At 32.4% G+C, this 20450-nt stretch overlaps 1 protein-coding gene across 5 annotated transcripts in view; it reads left to right on the top strand.

Moving 5' to 3' along the window:
- Nucleotides 1-20450, top strand: part of LOC132910004 (uncharacterized) — a 124147-nt gene that overhangs the window by 62034 nt on the left and 41663 nt on the right. For all 5 annotated transcript variants that reach the window (XM_060965350.1, XM_060965347.1, XM_060965349.1 and 2 more), the window contains one exon: nucleotides 19901-20073. In XM_060965350.1, coding sequence (XP_060821333.1) covers nucleotides 19901-20073 — 173 coding nt within the window. The remainder of the gene's footprint in view (nucleotides 1-19900; nucleotides 20074-20450) is intronic.

The following is a 20450-nucleotide window of genomic DNA, read 5'->3' as shown; positions in this document are numbered from 1 at the left end:
CGACATGTAACATTGTCTAAGATGCTTTTTTTTTACTATTTAATCTAGTTTAAATAATGATAATGTACGTTTAGAATGATGTTTGTAATAAATGTAAATTAAAAGTCGTTTAAAGTCAAAAAAGGAAATATTCATATTTTGTTTGTATTGATGTACATTTGATGCTTGATCGCTAGTTTTAATTAAGCCTGCAAATAATTATTCAGTTTATTCAACGAGCTATATGTTAAATCATATTGTGTGAATAGTGCAATGTTTCAAGTGCAGAATTTCCATCAACAAATGGTGCAATTTTCGCATGGAAATTTGATTCGTTCCCATCTTACGAATAATCGTACAGTATCTATGGATTGATGTCATTTGCATCCCAATTGTTAATTAAATTCGTACAAGACGAGGGAAGAAACTTGGATGTTATACCGTAACTGTAAGATATATTCCGGCAATAATTTCTCACGATAAGACGAGCTATATCGAAGTTCGAAGGCTAAATTAGTTTGCATTTCTGACACGAACTAACTGTATTAAAGTATTTGGTAGAGTGAGAATAACCGTGGTCGTTAGTTACCGATTGATCGAACGAAATAGAGTTTCTCAACTAGAAACCGAAGGCGAGGAATATTTTTGAGAAATTACTGTGCTTTATAAGATTATTTATCGAGTCTTATTTATGCAAAGTAGGGAATTCATTTGATAATCAAATTTATAACAAGTGAAAGAGAATATTCATTGAATAAATTTTCTTTTAGTTTCGGTATTTAAATTCGACATTTCAGTAGAATTGAGAAATCTGAAATTTGTCGTTTAATGCTTGTATACTATAAAATTACTTTTCTTAGTTCTAACGAATCAATTAGATTAGAAGAAAGCTGAAAATCGTAGAAAGATATAGAAAATAATAATCATAGAACTGTACAATAGAATTGAACCTATTTGCTGTAAGCTACTTATAAAATGCTAAAATTATGACACATACATAATGAAATTATTATTATACAGATTAGATTTAAGTTAAAAACCCTAAAGACATTAAAAGAATCTCGCATTGTAGTAATATATAATATACTTTACCTGAGTAAGTAAATAGTTTTAAATTAAAAATCGAATATGTACATCTCTTGTGATATACAATATTGTACGTTTTACGTATACGTATTACGTATTACGTATATCTCTTAAGATAATCCGTGAAATAGTTCCTGATTCTATTATGCTATCTATCATGGCTAACTGTGTTAGAAATACAGATTTCCTCAGTGTCTCGTACAGGCAATCTCAGGCACGTAATACTCAAAGATGATCGATTAAAATTGAAACAGTTCCACGAGCTAATGCTATATACACGGTGAAACAATTCAACTATATTCAAGTATGACATTAAGAATTTCAATTAATATCAGAATCCAAATTATTTATTATTGCACTTTAGAAAATTAACTAAAATAGAAAATCAACTAAAAATGATTTATTAGATCATAACACAAAATAGAATTACTCGTTGCGTGTTATTTCTCAAATGAAAATAATAATACAGTAAAAATGATTCATTATCTGAAGTTCTTATCATTCATTTTTATTTCAAGTAAAATTTATCCAAGTCTGGTTTATAAATCGTTGTTTGGTTATATAGATACCATTGTATTGTTCCCGAATTACAATGAAGAGTAGTCGTGTTGGAACTCAGTGACCGTTGCCTCAATAATGGCAACTCGAATTCGTAACATCACTCACCGGTCTACTAACGGGTACAGACTTTGCGTTTCAGATTCGAGTTTTGCTCTTGATCTCTCTTCATCTATCGAGCTGTACAACTCGTAACGGATCTCTGTGTGTCTGCTGGTTCTATCTCGACCATTAATTACCTCGAAACGCGCTCGGATTCTACGCTCTGAAGTGGCATGCTTAAAATCGTCTTTCGCATTAACGATCGCACCAGCATCCTGCGGGCTCTTTTAATGTCATTTTTCTCCGAGGGATCTTGTAATACGAGGAAAATTAGTTTGTCCAGGGCGAACGAAAATATTTGTTCTCTTGAAAAAATTCTCATTTTAACCAGACGTAAGGCATAGGGTAATTTTAGTGCTGAAGATATTTACATAGACGTTTCGCTTGGATGAGAAACAAGAACTAACTCTTACAGGATAATGCCAGATTTTCAGTTTGAATATTTTAGAAGTGAATTATTCCAGGGTATGTGACTTTTGCTAAATTAATTGAATGCATACATTTTTATAAAACGACGTGTTTAGATTAACATTTGACCCTAAAAATTAGGTATTAAATACTCCAATGTCTACAATGTCTGTAGTAAGTGCATTTGTAGAGTAATTGATCTTCCTTGTACAAATATTTTAAACATTATTAGAATCTCCCTCTTTTACCTATAGCGTCATATAAAAAAATTCCATTCGATATCTTCCTCTTATTTTTTACCAGCTTGTATAATGCTGTGAATAATAATAGACTCCAATACTAATTCTAATATCACGAAGAATTTATAAATAAAAATTTCACTTTATAATTATTCACGGCACTCTACGTACATATTATTCTGGTATAACCAGGAAACAATTCCGCTTTCCAAGAAGAAAATTGTGCATTTTTGACTGAAGTTAAATCATACGTCCAGGGATTAACTTCCTGCTGCTGAACAATCGGCCCCTTCATTGAAACCTTTTCTGCTCTCGTTACCAGAGTATAATACGCGCCACCTTTTGCACGATAGCAGACGCAGTCTGAAAAAGGAAGAAAAAAAGAGAGAGAGGAAGAAGAGGAACGGAAGAGACTCGCGTGTAAAGCGGAGCATATTTTACAGCGGTATGCCGGCAGCCAGGTGGCCTCATCTCGTTCACCTCTTTGGCGCCGGCTTTGCTCGAGGATTGGAGAGGGCTAGGTCTCTCTCGCTTCTCTGGAAGCAAGATAGTGGCCTAATGGCTTCTCGTCCTTATTTCGTCGTTTGCCATCCGCGCGCCGTGGCTAAATATTTGCTCGTCGAGCAGAGCTGGCCAGTCAATGGCCAGGCGTCACTCTGGCCGACGGGGTTTTCTAATTTTCGCGTATTCTCTTTCGTTAGAGGGGCGCTTGGCTTTCAGGTCGGCTTGTCCGTTTTTCGTCGGCCAGATGGACTCGACAAAGGACTCGTGTTCAATCAATCCCGACGTTCGCCGCGGATTTTCAACCCCCGACTCGTTCCGAGCTTGAAAGTGATACTAATTTGCTGGCTCCGGGAGTTCTGTCCTGAAATTCAGCGAAAGCTTTCTCAGATAAGAAGGGTATTCGGACACTATTTTAATGGCTTGTTCAACACTACTTGTTTTTTAGTTAAAGGCGTGGCTTGGGGGAGATACGCGTTGATGGGGTTTTCTTGTTAAAGGTATAGCGCACTAAAGTTTGGCGAAATTCTGGGGCCAGGCTGGTGGAACTAAAATTGAAAATGCATTTGAAAATCGGGGAAAATGAAGAAACTTTGTTCGGGGCGGTTTTCTTTACGATGGAATGAATGTTAGCGAAATTTTAGGAATCACAAGTTACCACGATTAATAAATTCTTTCATAACGTAGGGACGAGTTAGCAAAATTTTTATAATGGACTAATCTTCTCAAGGAATTATCGAGTTCAACTTTTGATTTCCACTTAGTCATTAACAAGCTATTATAATGGTTGATGCGACTGTAAACAATCAATTGAAAAACAAACAGATTTTGGTAACAAAATAAATACGATTTCATTGATCTTTATTTGACTAATCAACGTTTTACAATACTTTTATTTATATGCATAGATCTAGTGCTAGTTTAGGTTAATATAGGGATATGTGTTATGTACGTACAGGTTTTCGAACCTTCATAAAATTGGAGCAAGTGCGCGTCCCGAATGGAAATGAGTATCTCATTACACAGCGAAGGGACACTCGAAAATTGAAAAAATTCGTTGATTACCCGCGACAAGCTTTTTTTGCGCACTAATGACACTCGACTTAGTTTTCTCGGAATGTGGAAATGTCCAGAAGAAGAAAAAAGCAGTTCACCTAATGAGTATAAGAGCAAATTAGAAATGGCCAGCATCATCCCGTTTGTAAAATGAGATTGATGCTAAGAAATGCAGGATAAGTTTGAAAAATATGGCTTTTAATAATGTAATTTTTATTCATTCTCTCGTGAACACCAGAAAGAAGTTGAGATCTCGCTTTTACTCGCAGCAATTAATTCCTTTCAAGCGAAGACGCGTTTCAAAGTTTTACAGTTAATCTCGCGGCATTATTCGCTTTCATATCTTTCTTCTTTTATCATATTTTTTAATCTAATTTCGCAATTCTTTTCATTCTCAAACATTTCACGCTACAAAATTTCCTACAGGCAATATTTTTTATCGTCGCGCGCTATTTGTCCACTGTTTCGACTGTTCTCTGTGTATAACCGTACTAATTAGTTTCAAGCCACTTTAACGATATATTGCACGTGTTTACTAGAATTTTTCCCGCATAATTCAGGATTGATAAGCGTTAAAACTGATATATCTCCATTTGTAAACCTCGGCTTATACAAGAGAGTTATGCAAATTAAAGTCTCTCGCGGAATGTCAGTTATTCTCGCGTTCACCCCTATGAAATGAAATTCCAACCGTATGAAAGCACAAATCTACACTTTTACTTATTGAAATTCAAATGTGAAAGCTGTCTGCCTCTTTACAGAATGTACTTGTCTCCTTTTGTCGTTTATTAAAGATAAAGTTTTGACGTACTTTATAACATTTGGATACGTAAAATACGTTATAGAAAGGAAAAGCATACAGATTTATCCATCTTCTATCTCGTTATAACCACTTGTTTTTGCAATTCCTATAATTAAAACGATATCTATATTTTCATTTACAATAAATGCATAGATTTCAGAAATATTACTCGTGACGTAGCTACATCAATCTTTTCAAATAAAATTTTCAAAGGAGAACATTTTTAAGCTTTAAATACAAAGTTAGTATTACCATTTTGCAGCATAATATATTTTCATATGTAACATATGATGCTACCTGCATTGTACAATATATTCGAACGTATTCCTGCTGCCAGGATATAAAGGATCGACGTAAGGGTGTAAATTATTTTTTTATCTTTGTGTGCTGTAACCAATAATATTTCAGTCTTGTATATCCATATTTTATATTTTATATTTAGCGCGTCATTCTGCTAAAACAGCTTACCTTCAACTGCAATTAACAAAATAATTTATTGTATTTTCATAATAATCAACGTACATGTTTTATACATACAGTGGCGTGAAAAAGTTTTCAGAACTTTTCTCTACACTATATAAATAAAGAAATAAAAAACATTCAGATATGTAGACGACTTTTTCATATACGATCCTGTTGATTATTAAGTATTAAACGTATCGCATCTAAAAGGTACTCAATTCCTCAAAAACTTCAAGAAAGGTATCGAATAATTGAATAATTCTTTAACAAAGTTTGAAAAGATTTTCGGAAATGATTAGACGTCATATTGGCGAGTGGCACAGTTCCATTTGATTTTCGATGCAGACTAATTTTCTACTATACAGAGGAATTATAAAGACAATCATTCTTATCGTTATTATTGAGAAAATATGAAGTGTACTTAACACGATGAATATAGGAATATTAATATTCGTTTTTTGATAATTTCTCATCGAAAACGAGGCAAAACATTACAATCTATCGCGGATATGTTGTCGCTGAAAAGGTCTATAGTTCACGATATATGTATTAGGTTGTCCGAAATGTTTCTTTCGTTTATAAGGAAATAATAGACGCACAATGTTTTTTGTTTTATATTAGTTTATTGAATTATGCACGAATGTAATAATAGAAATAGAACGAAATGGATCATACCTAATTCAATAAAACAATATAAAATAGAAATTATTGCTCATCTATTATCACCTTATGAAACGAAAGAAACTTTTCAGACAACCTAATACTATGTATATTTCTTTACGTATACTAACATGTAAAAAAGTGGCGAAAACTTTTTCACGCCATTGTAAGTATACTGTATGTGATCAATTGGAAACATGTCTTTTTTCTATACAAAACGATACAAAACAATAACTATAACTATTCGGACGTCACATAATTTTCTCAATCTATTTTTCTACGGCCTTGCAAATTGGTAATTTCAAAATGCTGTATTATATTCAAAAAGTCATAGGATTAAGAATTAATCGACCACAAGAATCGCATGACCAGATTAGCATAAATAAAGAAAAGTCTCAGAGGTTCTATAAAAATGTCATCAATATTAATGGATAATAATCAAGGATGCAAACACAAGCCGTGACGCGGATCAAATACCTTCTTCGACATTATCGAGTAAAGTTTTGAAAGTGAGATTACAAAATTCCGGTCGATTATGCTAATGACATCCGAGTTGGCTAGACGCCGAGTAACCTGAGAATAAGCACCACCCTGGGCAAATTTTTCTTCCGCTTCATCGAGAACGGAAAGGAACGTGTCAGTATCAGGAATTTCTTGAAAGTATTTATGCGCGGGATTTCTATAATATTTCTCAGCAAATCGTCCGATAATTCGCAACATTTCCTCCGCTTTCCTTTCCAAACGTTTATACTTTTTATTTCGTTCGTGCTTACGTTCTTATATTATATTTTGACTGTACTGTTTATCGTATTTAATCTGATAATTGTCTGACGAGAAAATGTAATCCTATGTCGTTGAGTGTTGAACGTGTAGAATTAATTTTTTGAAAAATTGAAATTGTTCTTTAGTCTGAAATATAAAGAAGGATACAAATGTTTCATTTCATGTTAAATTTCAATTTTATACTCATATAAATAATTTTTCTAACTCTGATAATGCACTCATAAATTTCTTCAAAGAGAATCTTTATTTTTCTTGAAAATTCTTGCAAATATTTTATTTAAAAACTGACTGTATAATATATTATGGACTTCGATAAGTCTTTCGGAATTTCTTGAGCTTTTTTAAATGTTTGGAATAGTCAAATAAATTAGACATTGACATAAACGAGTCTAGTGGACTATGGAAAATAATAATATGGATAATGAACAATAAAAAAATTAATAATTACAAATATTTAAACTTTAGTATTTTTAAACAAATGTTACCACTACTATCAAAAGTGTCCAAATACTTACAAAGTATAGTTAACTAAAAATTTTATCCAATGCATCTATGTTGCTAAAAGCAATATTTTTGTTAATGGAAGGATGAAAATTATGCGAGGGTTACGTGCAGGATGTGCACTGAACCTATGAAATTCAAACTCCATGTGCTTCTATGTTATGTAATTTTACGATATAAGTATATGTATCATTCATAATTCATAATTCACATAGGAAAGTGAAATTGTAATCTGGTTTGGTGCTTCTACTTTGCTGTTACATGGCGAAATTTCATTTAAAAAATTCATTTGTGCTGCGAGAGACAAAGAGTAGAATTCCTTTTTACGATTCTTTCATGCTTTTATAATTTTATTTAATTTCAATTATTAATGCTACAAAAGCGTTCTGCGTTCTGGACGGATGGAAGATTCATTTGCATTAACTGTGAATTTAAGGAAAAAATTTGTGGAAAGGGATAAATTTATAAATGGGTGGAAACATTTTGATAGTTACATTCTATTGAAATATTTTACGCTGGAAGGAACGTGCAGAAATATTCCAAAGAATGTTAATTAACATATTGAGAAACTAAATATTTATCTATTGCTGTAGATGCAAAAATCGGTATTATCTATAAGAGTTACATAAATCTAAAATATATAAAAATTATATGAAAAATATATTAATAAAGTTCATTATAATTATTAATTAAGAGACAATGGGTGCAAGGTATTACGTTGCGTCTTTTACTTCATATTTAACCTATAATAACCTTCAGTAAATTAGTAAAGAGGAGGATTTATATTCTTTTTAGATGAAACATTGTTCCAAACGATAAAGCTACATTTTGTTCCATTGATTAATTAATTAAATATCAAATGAAATATAATATTTACATAACAGTGCTTTTTCTTACAAATATGTACAGTGAAATAAAGTCTTCGTAGAAATAAGAAACTAACAAGAAAAAGATATCAAATACTTTCGATCCATTCCTGTTCGCAAATAAACCAAAAAAAAAACCTTCAAAAATTTGAATACACGAACAAATTACATGTGTACGTTTAACTAAAAAAAAAGAAAGAAAAAAACAAACACAAAGATAAAATTCAAACGATTCTTAAGATCGAGTCTAAAGCACCGTGTTTGTCAAATCCAGGTCTCCGCGTATCTCATTACGTATCCGAGAAAAAAATCCACACAAGTTTCATCTTAACCTCTCTCGTACTAAAAAAAAATCTCAAAGAGACTCGGCCTGCTTTCCAAGTCTCGTCTTCGCGACTTTTTTTATTTCACAGCCGGCACACTCGATCGCGGAGTGGTCTATCTATCTAGAAAACTTCCACATCGTTCGTTTAAACTCGTTTTCCAGTTGAACGTTGGATGCTGTATCATAGCTCCTCTTTTACTTTACTTTTCTCGATCGAGGCGTGATCCGTCGAGTCGGCTGCCTCGAATGAAAATTCCGCTCTCTGGAAAGAGAGATCCTTTCCCTCGTAAACACGTCTTTATTATTCAACCTTCTGTCGGCTGCAAGTGCACACCGACGTCCACTGGAATGGCAAATTAGCTGTGAGCTACGACATGTCTGCCGAAACCCTCGAATTCGGAATGGTGGCGGTTCTAAAGGGGTGAAAATGGAATGTACGGAGAGGGGTTGATTTCGAATGGTCAATGGAGTAGATAGCGTTTAATAGGGCGAATAGGTAGAAGGAGAGAGAGAAAGAGGGAGAAAGAGAGACAGAGAGAAAGAGCTTTAGAAGACTATCCATCAATGCCCAGGCCTGCACACACAACACATCGAGATACGTCCTCATCTTTCTCCTCTCTGGCCACGCAATCCACACACGTATACGTGGACACGCAAAGAGAATATGCCGACGAAATAGATGGCCGTAGTACCGGTATCCCGATGAATCTCGAAAATAATCTTGATCCTGTCGCTTCCTGATCGCTTCTGTCGTCGTCCGTGCTATCCTCTTCATTTTGTACGATGACTACAGAAGACGTAGATAAACTTGTATAGCTATTGTAACATTTACATATGCTTTATTAATGCAAATTGAGTTCAAGTGTGGGATGAAAATAAATGAGCAGATAGTGGAAAATGGGATCGATGAAGTTTCGTTAAGTACTAAATCGTTTACACAAAAATGTACATATTGCGTGTTGATTGATAATGATCAAAAAGATAGCGCTGTTTCTGATCATTAATTTACCATTAATTCATATATATATATTTTAGAAGCATTTTTATAAACAGTAATATATATATACTAACTCCATCCATTAAAAAGTTGAGAAAAGATTCTTTAGAATTGACTATTATTTATATGATCCTCTTGTGATAAATTATGTTATGAAAATACTTGAAGTGATTAATATCTTACATGGGCTTCTTTTGTTGCGTTAAATAGCAATGTTTCTTTCGAGAATTCTATCGAATAAATTTTTAACATATTTTCTATCATTCTCTTTTGTAGTATTTCAGAAGGATATTTTTTTGCTGTGAAGCTTCTATCCCCCTTTTTCCTCCTAGAATGTACCCATACGTATTCTAAACATTCACATAGCTCAAGCTCTCATTTCCTGCAGAAGATTTGTTTTCATATACTGCAATTCCTTGTATTTTACTAAACTGTTTTTTTTAAATTTGCTCAGCTGCTATTACTTCCAAGTTACTTATTTCATAAATTTGTATTTAATCATCGCTCAAAACTATATTGCTTTCAAGTTATTTACCTTTGTAATTAATATTTAATCTTTAATAAATGCACACTTTTTACTTGACTTTCCAAACTCGATTTTCTTGGGAACGCTTTATATTTCCGACTTATTTCCTCGCGTAGAATCACCTCCAGCTCTACCACTACCTACAGGACATGCTATATACTTTCATATTAATTTTCGCATTTAATGTTCGATTATCTGTTATAATAAATCCATTATCAAGAAATAATAAGATTTAACAGAGATAAAAACGTACGTACGACGTTAAATCTTGACACACGACAGAATATTATCAATTAACTGCACTTTCGCGTGATAGATGAAAAGACGCATAAATGCGTTTCGTCCTTTCCAAAGAAAGGATCTCGCCTGTAACAATGGGAAAATGCTGTCTTTCACGAAAAAGACCCTGCTTTTAAATTAATTCTTTTCCGATGCATGGGTCTTGGCGATGGAAGAAGGGTGTTGAAGTTTTAATCTCGCTGGTGGAATTTAACGAGCCACAGAACAGCTCGCAGATTCTCAAAGGCAGCTGACGACTCGTGTTTGCCTTTCTTCGTTTGAAAAGTCGTACGTTTCGGTATTCTTTTGTAACCGCGAAGCCAGCGCATGTAGAAGCTGCGAGAGCTTTCTCTCCTCCCAGTAGAAAAGCAACGAGAACGTCTGATTTCTGTATGGGTATGCGAGAACGATGCGAAGTAATAATTATGCGCGGAACAGAAATATTTGTGTCACTGTGAACTTTGAGAAATTGATTTGCAGCCGTGCGTTTGCAACGTTATTCAGTTCGGTTTGGTTTCCCGTGCATTTGTGAGTTCAAATTTAATTCGACTAGCGAATCGTTTTATTATACTTAATAACAACGATTTGTTAAAAATATTAAATATTTGTTACCTAACAATTACCCTGTAATTAATATACAGTTCAATCCTTATAATCCCTTGTTTTCGTTCGATTAATTATTTAATACATGTATATTATTATGCATTAGTCTATAGTATATAACATTGTATCGTTAAATTATTGCTTTCATACTCGAAGGATTTAATACGAAGCTTCCTTTCTTTATTTACGTGTTATACACCCAACACAGAGAAAAATCTGTGCTGTAAGATGAAAGTACATCGAAAATATACCGCTTTAAGTAATTTGTTGTCAAACACGTTACATCTTATTTAAAGTCTACCCCTTTGCTATCACTAAAATTTTGTAAACAAGAGATAATGATATGTATACATAATCTGTCTCCTGCCAGTCCATCATTTTTTACACGGCTTCGTGAACTTATCTAAAAGAAGTGATTTGTAAAAGTTTGACGTCAATTAGAAATTGAATTAAAAAGCTGCCATCAAAATGAGAGGAGAAATTGTACAGAACGATAGTAATCAGATTGTAAGATCGAAATAAATCTATACTTTAATTTCGCTGTTGTTTTGTTATAGCTTAAACTATAGAGGAATTTATGTACTGATCTGTTATCTTATATCTAATTTACCAATATTTGTTATCTATATTTGTAATCACTGCATCAAGAAACAAATGTAGAAACAAATATTAGAACGTTTAATCAGGTAGTAAAAATGATTAGTAAAAGTCCTGTACGTTTTTTATTTCAAAGGACTGAATTTTAAACGAGAACACGCTTTATCGGTCGTCGAAAACGCATCGTATTTTACTATCAAAAATTTGCTTACGAAAGTTTTCATAGAAATACGATGTCGTAAAGCTCACATCCACGCTGCATAATTTTTTTGATAGTTTTAAAATTATGATTAGGGGAAAGTTAGTTTTCAAATTGTTCTAAACGTTAGATACCTGAGAGCTATAATTAAGTTAATAACCATTTTACCAATTAACGGTATAACTTCTATGCAACAAATAATATGTTGACAAGTTTGTTAATTATAATTGTTTATTTTTCAATAATATGTATTTTTGGCGATACGTTTACCAAAATACATATATATTTGATACTCAAACGTTGTGTAAAATCTCTGTATAAAGTAGCTTGCATAGTATATTATTTATTATATTTCTTATCATTACATATGTAAAAGATATTCTTGAATATTACATATATTTTAAAAAAATATTTTGAGGTACTTTTAACTATCATTTTCAATCCATGCACATGTCTAGCTGCATAATTAAACCGTTTCACATCTGGCGCAATGTATTCTGACATATTGCTTGCGTCACATTGTAATGTAATTAGTTTCAATTTGCATAGTTGTGCAGTTCCACGTAAGACTTACAATTACTTTCTTTTGCCGATATATTTATATTTTGATCCTTTAATACAATTTTAACGTTTCTTCTGACCGTATATTTACAATAAATTTACATCCGATAAAATTACAAAAACAACTTGCAATTCCAAAATCTTCAAGCCTATTTTAAGATCCAAATTAAATCCTAATCGTGCTTTATCGAAATCTCTAATCCATCAAACAATAGTCAAAAAATAATTATTTATAATGTCTGAAAAATAGAGAAAAAGAAGAAACAAATTACCTGCATCGTCTCAAAGCTGAATTACATTTCGCCAATAACAAAAGTTATTTAAGTTATTTTAGAAGTTCATTAAAAGTTATTTACCATCAAATGACATCTCTCATACCTCAATGCACGTTTCGGCACGCGTGTCACATAACATGTCAGATACATCATTTTCCACCAAATAGTTAAGCAACTGTCATTAGTAATGAACGTCTACGAAATGACACGTCAGAAACGCAATTTATCACGAAGGAGTTAAATCCACTTCAAACGAACACGCCCCATCGTAACTAATTAATTTCGAAAGTGAACCTATTCGAAAGATAAATCAGCGCCTGCCATTGGATACAGATTTTATTTGACTGTAATATCCTAATTGGTTGTGCAGATGTAAGATTTCGAAGCGTAACATTTAATATGCAGAGCATGCTGAATGGCGGTCGAAATTCCAGGAAACGCCTTGACCCACTTTTCTTCTTGGAAATGCGTACGTCGCGGTTGGATAGTAGTAGTAATAGTAGAAGTAAAAAAAAAAACCACTGACTCAGCGTCTGTCAGTGACCAGCGCGCAGATAGTGAACATAAGGCAGGTCAGGGAAGGCGTACTTGTGAGAGGTACGATGATGCGAGTGAGAGAACGGAGTAAAGCGTTAAGAATTACGGTACTCCCCTTATTGTGATATCTCGGTAATGGAATGTCGTATCAAGATCAAACGAAAAGGGATCTTTAATTAAACAGGATAGTTCGATGATTCAAGTGATATGGAGTGTACTATACTTTGTTTATTAGATTTTATACAGTTGTACGATGAATAATGAATATGTATTAATATGATATGGAATAAGTATTTTTTGTTTCTATTATTTATTTTATTCGTGCTGTATCAACTAGGATGTTTGGTTATTAAACCTTTTGAGTAATCACAAAGTCTTCGAGACATTCTCATCCGAATCATATTTTTCCATTGTTGGAAAATAACTGTTACCGATATGGCTGATTTTTGGTCTCACTTTTGTACTAACATAAAAGATATAACTTAGAAAAAACGAAGCTGGCACCCCGCTGGGGGTGGTAGTCACCCACATGCTATATTTATTTTTATTTTATTTTTTTTTTTTCACCAATAAGATATAACACTTTACCAAATGTCCATAAGGACAAATTGTAAAAAAACCAAAATAAAATAAAAAAAAAACTTGTACTAAAGATTTTTTTCAGTAACATTAAAAGCGGCTCTTAATGTGAAAATGAAAGTAAGACTGAGACATAAAAAATCGAAGACTATTTTAAGATTTATTGTTATTATTATTTGATATTTTTATTGTTTAGATCTAAGATATAGAAGAATTGATAACAGAAAACGTGTAAAGATAGGAAGAAATAGGTAGAGCTATGAATCTCAAAGCATTTTAACGCTTAACTTACTTCTTCGTTTTATCTTAAAAGGCAGAAATAGATAAAAAGAAAAATTGAGCTTTTACCTAAAATAGATTTGAGTAAATTATTGAAGCATATAAAGTGATGGAATGGTACGAAACCGAGTTTAATCGCGCTAAAAGCTCTGTATAACAAAGCACCTTCTACTACAGGTTGAATGTAAAGAAAATTACACGTGCATTTTAAATAATTATAAAGTCTATCATAAGGACTTAAGACAAAAAACGCCATTATGAAGACCTAAAACTTTTAAGACATCAATTACTATGGATAACTTTTAATCATTGTTCAATCGTTATTATTAAATGGAATTCGATGTAATTAAATTATTCTATTACTTATATACTTTTTGATAACTAATTTCTATGATTTTTTGAGAAACAAAATATGTACAAATGATATTTAATAGAAAAATACGAAGAAAACAATGTGTTGAAAATAAGCATCTAATAAAATTATTTGTTTGACAAAAAATATATCAACATTCATATTTATACATTATACGAAAGACATAAACAAAGACGATAAATATTCTATTTAAAAATATTATATATATATTGAAATTGCTGTTTGGTAAAAAGTATACACTCCATATATACTGACATAAAAATATACTACGTACAATCAACAATAACAGTATTTGAGTTCCGTGAGAGCATGTAATTCGGCCGTTTTATTTTCCCGGAAGGTTTAATTTGCGGTTAGTCGGCACGTTTACAGAGATTGGCGATTAGAAACGTCTGACACGTATCTCTACGGAACATCGTAACAATGGCTATAAAACCGGACGTTGATAGATGTTCTGAGTAGTGATGGAAGCAAGATAACTCGTATCGCTCTAATTCTTTCGAGAATCACATCAACGATCAGTGTTTTCTGCTAATTTATTGAATTCGACTACTCGGACAAGAGGGCTCAAGAGGGAAAAATTGCACAACAAGGAATGTACACGTTGTGTCCTATTAATTGAGAGCAACGTAATGTAGATTTGTTCTCCTTTCGGATTAACGAACAAATTTGAAGTGTCGCAAATATTTAGAATTTAAATTTTAGACTGAAACATTACATAATAGGCAATATATTTTAAATAGTTCTGATTACTATTACTGGATCTTTCTGTGGAACTACATACTTATGAATTTTTATTTATCATTCAGAATATAAATTTTTCCATCAGAAAATTGTGATCGTATTAGTTACAATCATCTGAAGAATTGAGAGAAGAGTTTCAGATAGAAAATAAAAATCCGTTAAGTGACAATTATCGTCATCGTTTATTCGATAAAAGTCATTCAATATTTAGAAATACTTACGACAGAAAATAAAAAAGATTTAAAACACTCGTTATCGCCAAGCAATTTAAAAATATTCGATGCAGAGAAATATCTGATCATTGAATAAACACGATTACCAATAAAATATTTAGTCTGTGAAGCGTAAACAGAAATTTTTAATTTCCATGACGTATTACTTTCATTATTTTTCAAAACCATATTTGCACATAATAAATTACATTTAAATCACCTGTATATGATCTAAATATATTGAAGTTTTTTTTTTATTTTTATTTTGATTTTTTTACAATTTGTCCTGAAGGACATTTGGTAAAGTGTTATATCTTATTGATGAAAAAAAAATAAAATAAAAATAAATATAGCATGTGGGTGGCTACCCAGCGGGGTGCCAGCTTCGTTTTTTTTAAGTTATATCTTTTATGATATTGTTGAAGTGATCATCACTTCTAAGAAAACTCTATATCTGGTCTTTTAGTTTTCTCAAGCATTGAAGCCATCGATAGCGTATAGACAAAAGTCTGCGTCGAAGGCAAACCATAAACAGTAAACAGGCAACGATGGCTTCAGGGTTTTCAGACATAGGGTAACGCTGCTAGAGTGCGGATCTGGATCAGCTCATATTATATTCCGACTTGTGTTTACACTTTAGTATTCTAAAATATATATTTTCTACCTTACAATTTATCCACACATTCCTTTGTATTTACATACATACATCTAACAACCTTGACATATATAAACCACTTTTTTTTAATTTAATATTTCTTTTCACGAATTTATGGACAATGATCGATCCGATTAGGTCCTTTGAAACCTGCAGAGAAACTTGTCACACTCCATCTTTTGCTATCAAACTTATTTATTAATTACAATATAATATTTGTTTTCACCAATCCTTGGAGAATGATCGATCCGATTCGATCGTTGGAAATTTGCGGAGAAACTGACCGCATTCCACCAGGGAACAATCTACCAAATAGTATCCCATCTTTCGCTATCAAACTTTGTTCGCAATTATTCAAGCCGAAGGAACCAATAAAGAATTCAAGGCCATCAGAATCGAACGAAAATTAACCCTAGTCGCGGCGACATTAAATCGCAAAGCTTGAACCGATCGGAAACTCCGTCGCTGGAAACTTTAGTGATCATCCCGGATTCGATGGAGTTTAAGTTTTAAGTTGCAAACAGAAAGCCGGTTTTCGTCGTTATTTCTGACCCGTGAGGCGCGCTTAATTTCCTCGGAATTTCTCGGGGCGGAAAGTATTTTCTGGCTAGGCAGAAATGAATGCTCAAATTACTAGGTCATAGCTAGGGGAGAATGTTCGCTGTGTCAAGACGCTTCAGTGATCGTTAGTCTGTTGATGTCCGTGACACCCGCGAAATTAACGGTTGAATGGCGAATTATACTGGATTTACAGCAATGGTTAAAGGACAGATGCCACTCCTGCACGAATCGTTCGTCCGAATAGTAGTTGGCGAAAACGAGCGGAACAACCAGCGGCCTTTCGTATTCGATTCATCCAGCTGCGTATTTAACTTTTGGGGAAAATTTCGTGTATATATATTGCGTATGTGTTATGTAAAACGTACAGGAATTTCATTAGCATTGTAACGAGACGCAATTATCATGAACGATATTGGTAAAATTGGAAACTAATCTGGAGGTGTATGTAAATGTTGCGGGATATTTACTGTAAACATATGTTACACGTGACTTACACAGAGTTAATATACAATGTGAATTGTATGTAAGCGTTAAAGGTGTCCCACTGAATATCGAGATTTATTAATGTAGTGGATAATTGACTGCTTTTATACTTTTGCGGTGTCTGTGAAATATACTTAAATACCTTGTAATTTCTATATATATCTTCAGATTTGTTTCAGATTTAATAGTCAAGTCTCGTCACAGTGCTATAAATGGCTTAAAGAATAAATATAATATAATGACGCTATATTTGCATATTCGAAGATGGTACCCCGCTGAAGGTAGCCATCCACATGTTAATTAGGAATAAAGCTAGAAAAATTTACCGAATATCCAGCTGGACAAATTGTAAAGTACAAATTAAATAATAAAAAAAAAAAAATATGTTTGCATGCATCAAATATGTTCATGTTTATTTTACGTAAAAAATATTGAAGCGAGGTGAAAAAGAAGCTTCAGTGCGCAAGATTTTTTAAATAAATATCACAAAATATGATCGAAAACAAAATTTTGAAATCTTCCTTCGTCAGGGAAATATGTTGTCTATGTTGTCATCTTACATGTTTCTCAACAATCAATCTTTTTTCTTTTTTTTTGTTTTTTAGAAACGTTGAAAATTGATCTTCTTACAAAGAAAATTTATTTCTTCCTCAAATAACTGCGATCACTGCGATCATTAAAATTAAAGAAAATTTCAAGTCAAATTTTAGGCACTAGATTCCGGCTCAGGAATAAAATGGAATTTTTTATTTTAAATGGTCAAATTCTGGCCAAAGTGGCCAGCTATCGGTATTCCAGCAGAGGTTTCGATTCAAAACTTTCGGATACAGTGATTGACTCCGATATTTTGTAACATTTTTTTTTTTTTAAGTAAATGGAAAATAAAACTAAAAAGTACATGTACTGCTGTAAAAAGAGAAGTACAATGTCCCTCGAAAATATAAAAAAACGTTCGTTTTTTTTTAACTAAAAGCGTACAATATTTTTCAAAATATAGCAAACGTCGATTTTTATTAACAGAGGTGTTGCTCTGGCTTTCATTTTAGTATCAAATTGAAGGATATAGGATATACTTTATAAGAATCGATACTTTTAAATGAATATGTGATAATAAATTTTACGATTATTGGCAGTCCACGCAATAGAGAACGCGTTAATAAAGAGCGATTAAGTCCAGAACGTACATTAAGATTTAATTGATCGTTGGAAAGAAACGGGAAATTTTAGGTATCTTTAATATATCGCGACCGATTCGTAAAAACGATTCTACATTTTTCAACTGTTAATAGGAAAGCCTAGAAAATATGGAAAACTGATAATTGAACCATTTATTATCACAAGCTATTAATCATAATTATAAATTTCTAAATACAGTGGATTTTTTAATATAAATATAAGTACTTATACTTATGTGATTTTGCATTCATTAATAGTTTAAATAAAATATAAATCCATAAACTGCTTCTATGAAATAGAAATTCTGTGAAATTGTGAAATGTGAAATATAAAAATACTTTACCTGTTTTATGACTGTACAATTAATCTGATTAGATGACAGACGTTAAGAATATAGAAAAATACCAAATTATTTAATTAATACGCAATATTGTTCAGATGCTGTCAAAATTGCAAATATTTTACTGCCCTAAATATATGAGTTTTCCAAATATAAAAAAGCTCTATGTGTGAATTTTTTAAATGTGAGATAGCTCTTTGAGTGCATGCACTTGCCAATTCCTGTGTGACAGTCGCAGGAATAATAATTTTAAAAAACCTACGCGTTGTTTATATTATTCGCTATATAGTATAACTTATAAAATATTTTAGCGTAATAATAAATATTCCAAATATAAAGAAGGATAAAAGCTACGAGTAAACTTAAGATATTCGGGTTGTAAAAATATCAAAGTAATAAAATGGAAGGTGGTACAATTTCTAAAAGAATTGTCTCTGTATTGTGTCAATGCTTTATATTTCAGTCGTATAAATTTTATATTCCAAAACATCATGCAATAAGCATTACGTGTCTGTCATATTAGGAAATATAGACATGTTATCAAACGACAATACTCTCGGCAACATAAACTCTTTATTATAATTTTGCATGAACTTAATCAAAATATTATTCGTAAACATAAAATAAAATATCATACACCGTCTATTTTTTGCATCATATCGTGCAAATTTACAAAAATTCAATTTGTATTTCCAAGAAGTTTCATAAAAATAATTAACATTTCTATTACACAGAAATTGTCGGGAAGTAGCATAAGAAAATTTCGAAGCAACAAATCGGGCAGTATCGATCAGTGGTCGAACCCGACTGTAAATGCAAATTCGCAATTTTACCGGTTGAATCAGCCAGAAATTAGACGTACCGGAGTTAGATTGGATTCGAGATGACGGAAATAGAGGCAGCAAATCAAAGGAACAGGATTATAGCGGTAGCAATGAAGGATAAAATTGCTGGAATCGACTGAACGAAAGAGTTTCTTAAGATTTCCTTAATTTTTCCCCAACAACTTCCTCAATTTCGACAAATTGTTCGAACGAATTGCTTTCGCTGTTCCCATTTACAATTGGAGTCATAATTCTGCAAAAATTGTGTCAGTTATGACAAATAATCTTTTTGGGATTTATCACATTCAGAGAAGTTACTCGGTTTTTGTAGATATGCAAATGGATTTGTTTCGTTTGATCTGCTGTATTTTATGTTTGCAAATAAATATATTTAATTAATAAATAATGTTATTGTGTAATATAATAATATTTATAATACATATATATATATAATAGTAATAATAATATTTATTGTTTCAAGTATAATCTACGTTTAATTTGATAGATAACTGTCTAAAAGAGAATTGAATTGAACAGCTGTTCATCGAATGATATAAATTACGAATATAAATAATTTTAAAATACATTGTTAGTACATTTGTTCTTAATGACCATTATATTTAGACAGAACTTAATGAACATGATAACTTTTAAACGCTAACGTTAATTTGCCACAAAATTGCTTGTTTAATAGATACTGCCTTGCACATAGTTGGGCAGAATATCTACTCTCTCGTGGTAACGCTATAATTTCCATGAAAATCTGTTACAGACGGTGGCGTGGTGGGTGGTTCGAGAGCTGGACCGGTGGTGACTCCCCATACATTGGAGTTGACACCACGTGGTAGAGTTTTGCTGCAACTTGCACCGCCCGAAACTGCTCGAGCGTATTTGCCGCCGGAATATCGACCGGGTCGTGTATATTCGGACACCGATTCAGAAAAGGTACGCATTGCTAATTAGGCGCTGCTTTAACATCATGCAGGGTTAATTAGCAGAACAACTGATTCGAGAAGCCAGGCTTTTTCGTGCTTGTATATTAATTATCATTAGCCATGTTTATGCATTAATTATTCATTGTTAGACATATTAATTATCAGGCGTGCTTCTATATTAATTATTAATTGAGACCCGGTGAAACGTATTTTGACGGTTAATTGGAGATACGAGTCTGAGAACGAATGTGAGGTATAACAAAATATGTGAGACGTGGATAAGGTAAAAAGTGAATATACGTGGAGAAAAATACGCGACAAACTTGGGTTTGAGTAGATTTTTATCGAAATAAATAATCATTTCTAATGATATAGTGCTGATGTTTT

Source organism: Bombus pascuorum, chromosome 8 (genome assembly GCF_905332965.1).
Source record: "Bombus pascuorum chromosome 8, iyBomPasc1.1, whole genome shotgun sequence".
NCBI classification, from domain to species: Eukaryota; Metazoa; Arthropoda; class Insecta; order Hymenoptera; family Apidae; genus Bombus; species Bombus pascuorum.
This window is presented reverse-complemented; position numbering and strand designations above follow the sequence as displayed.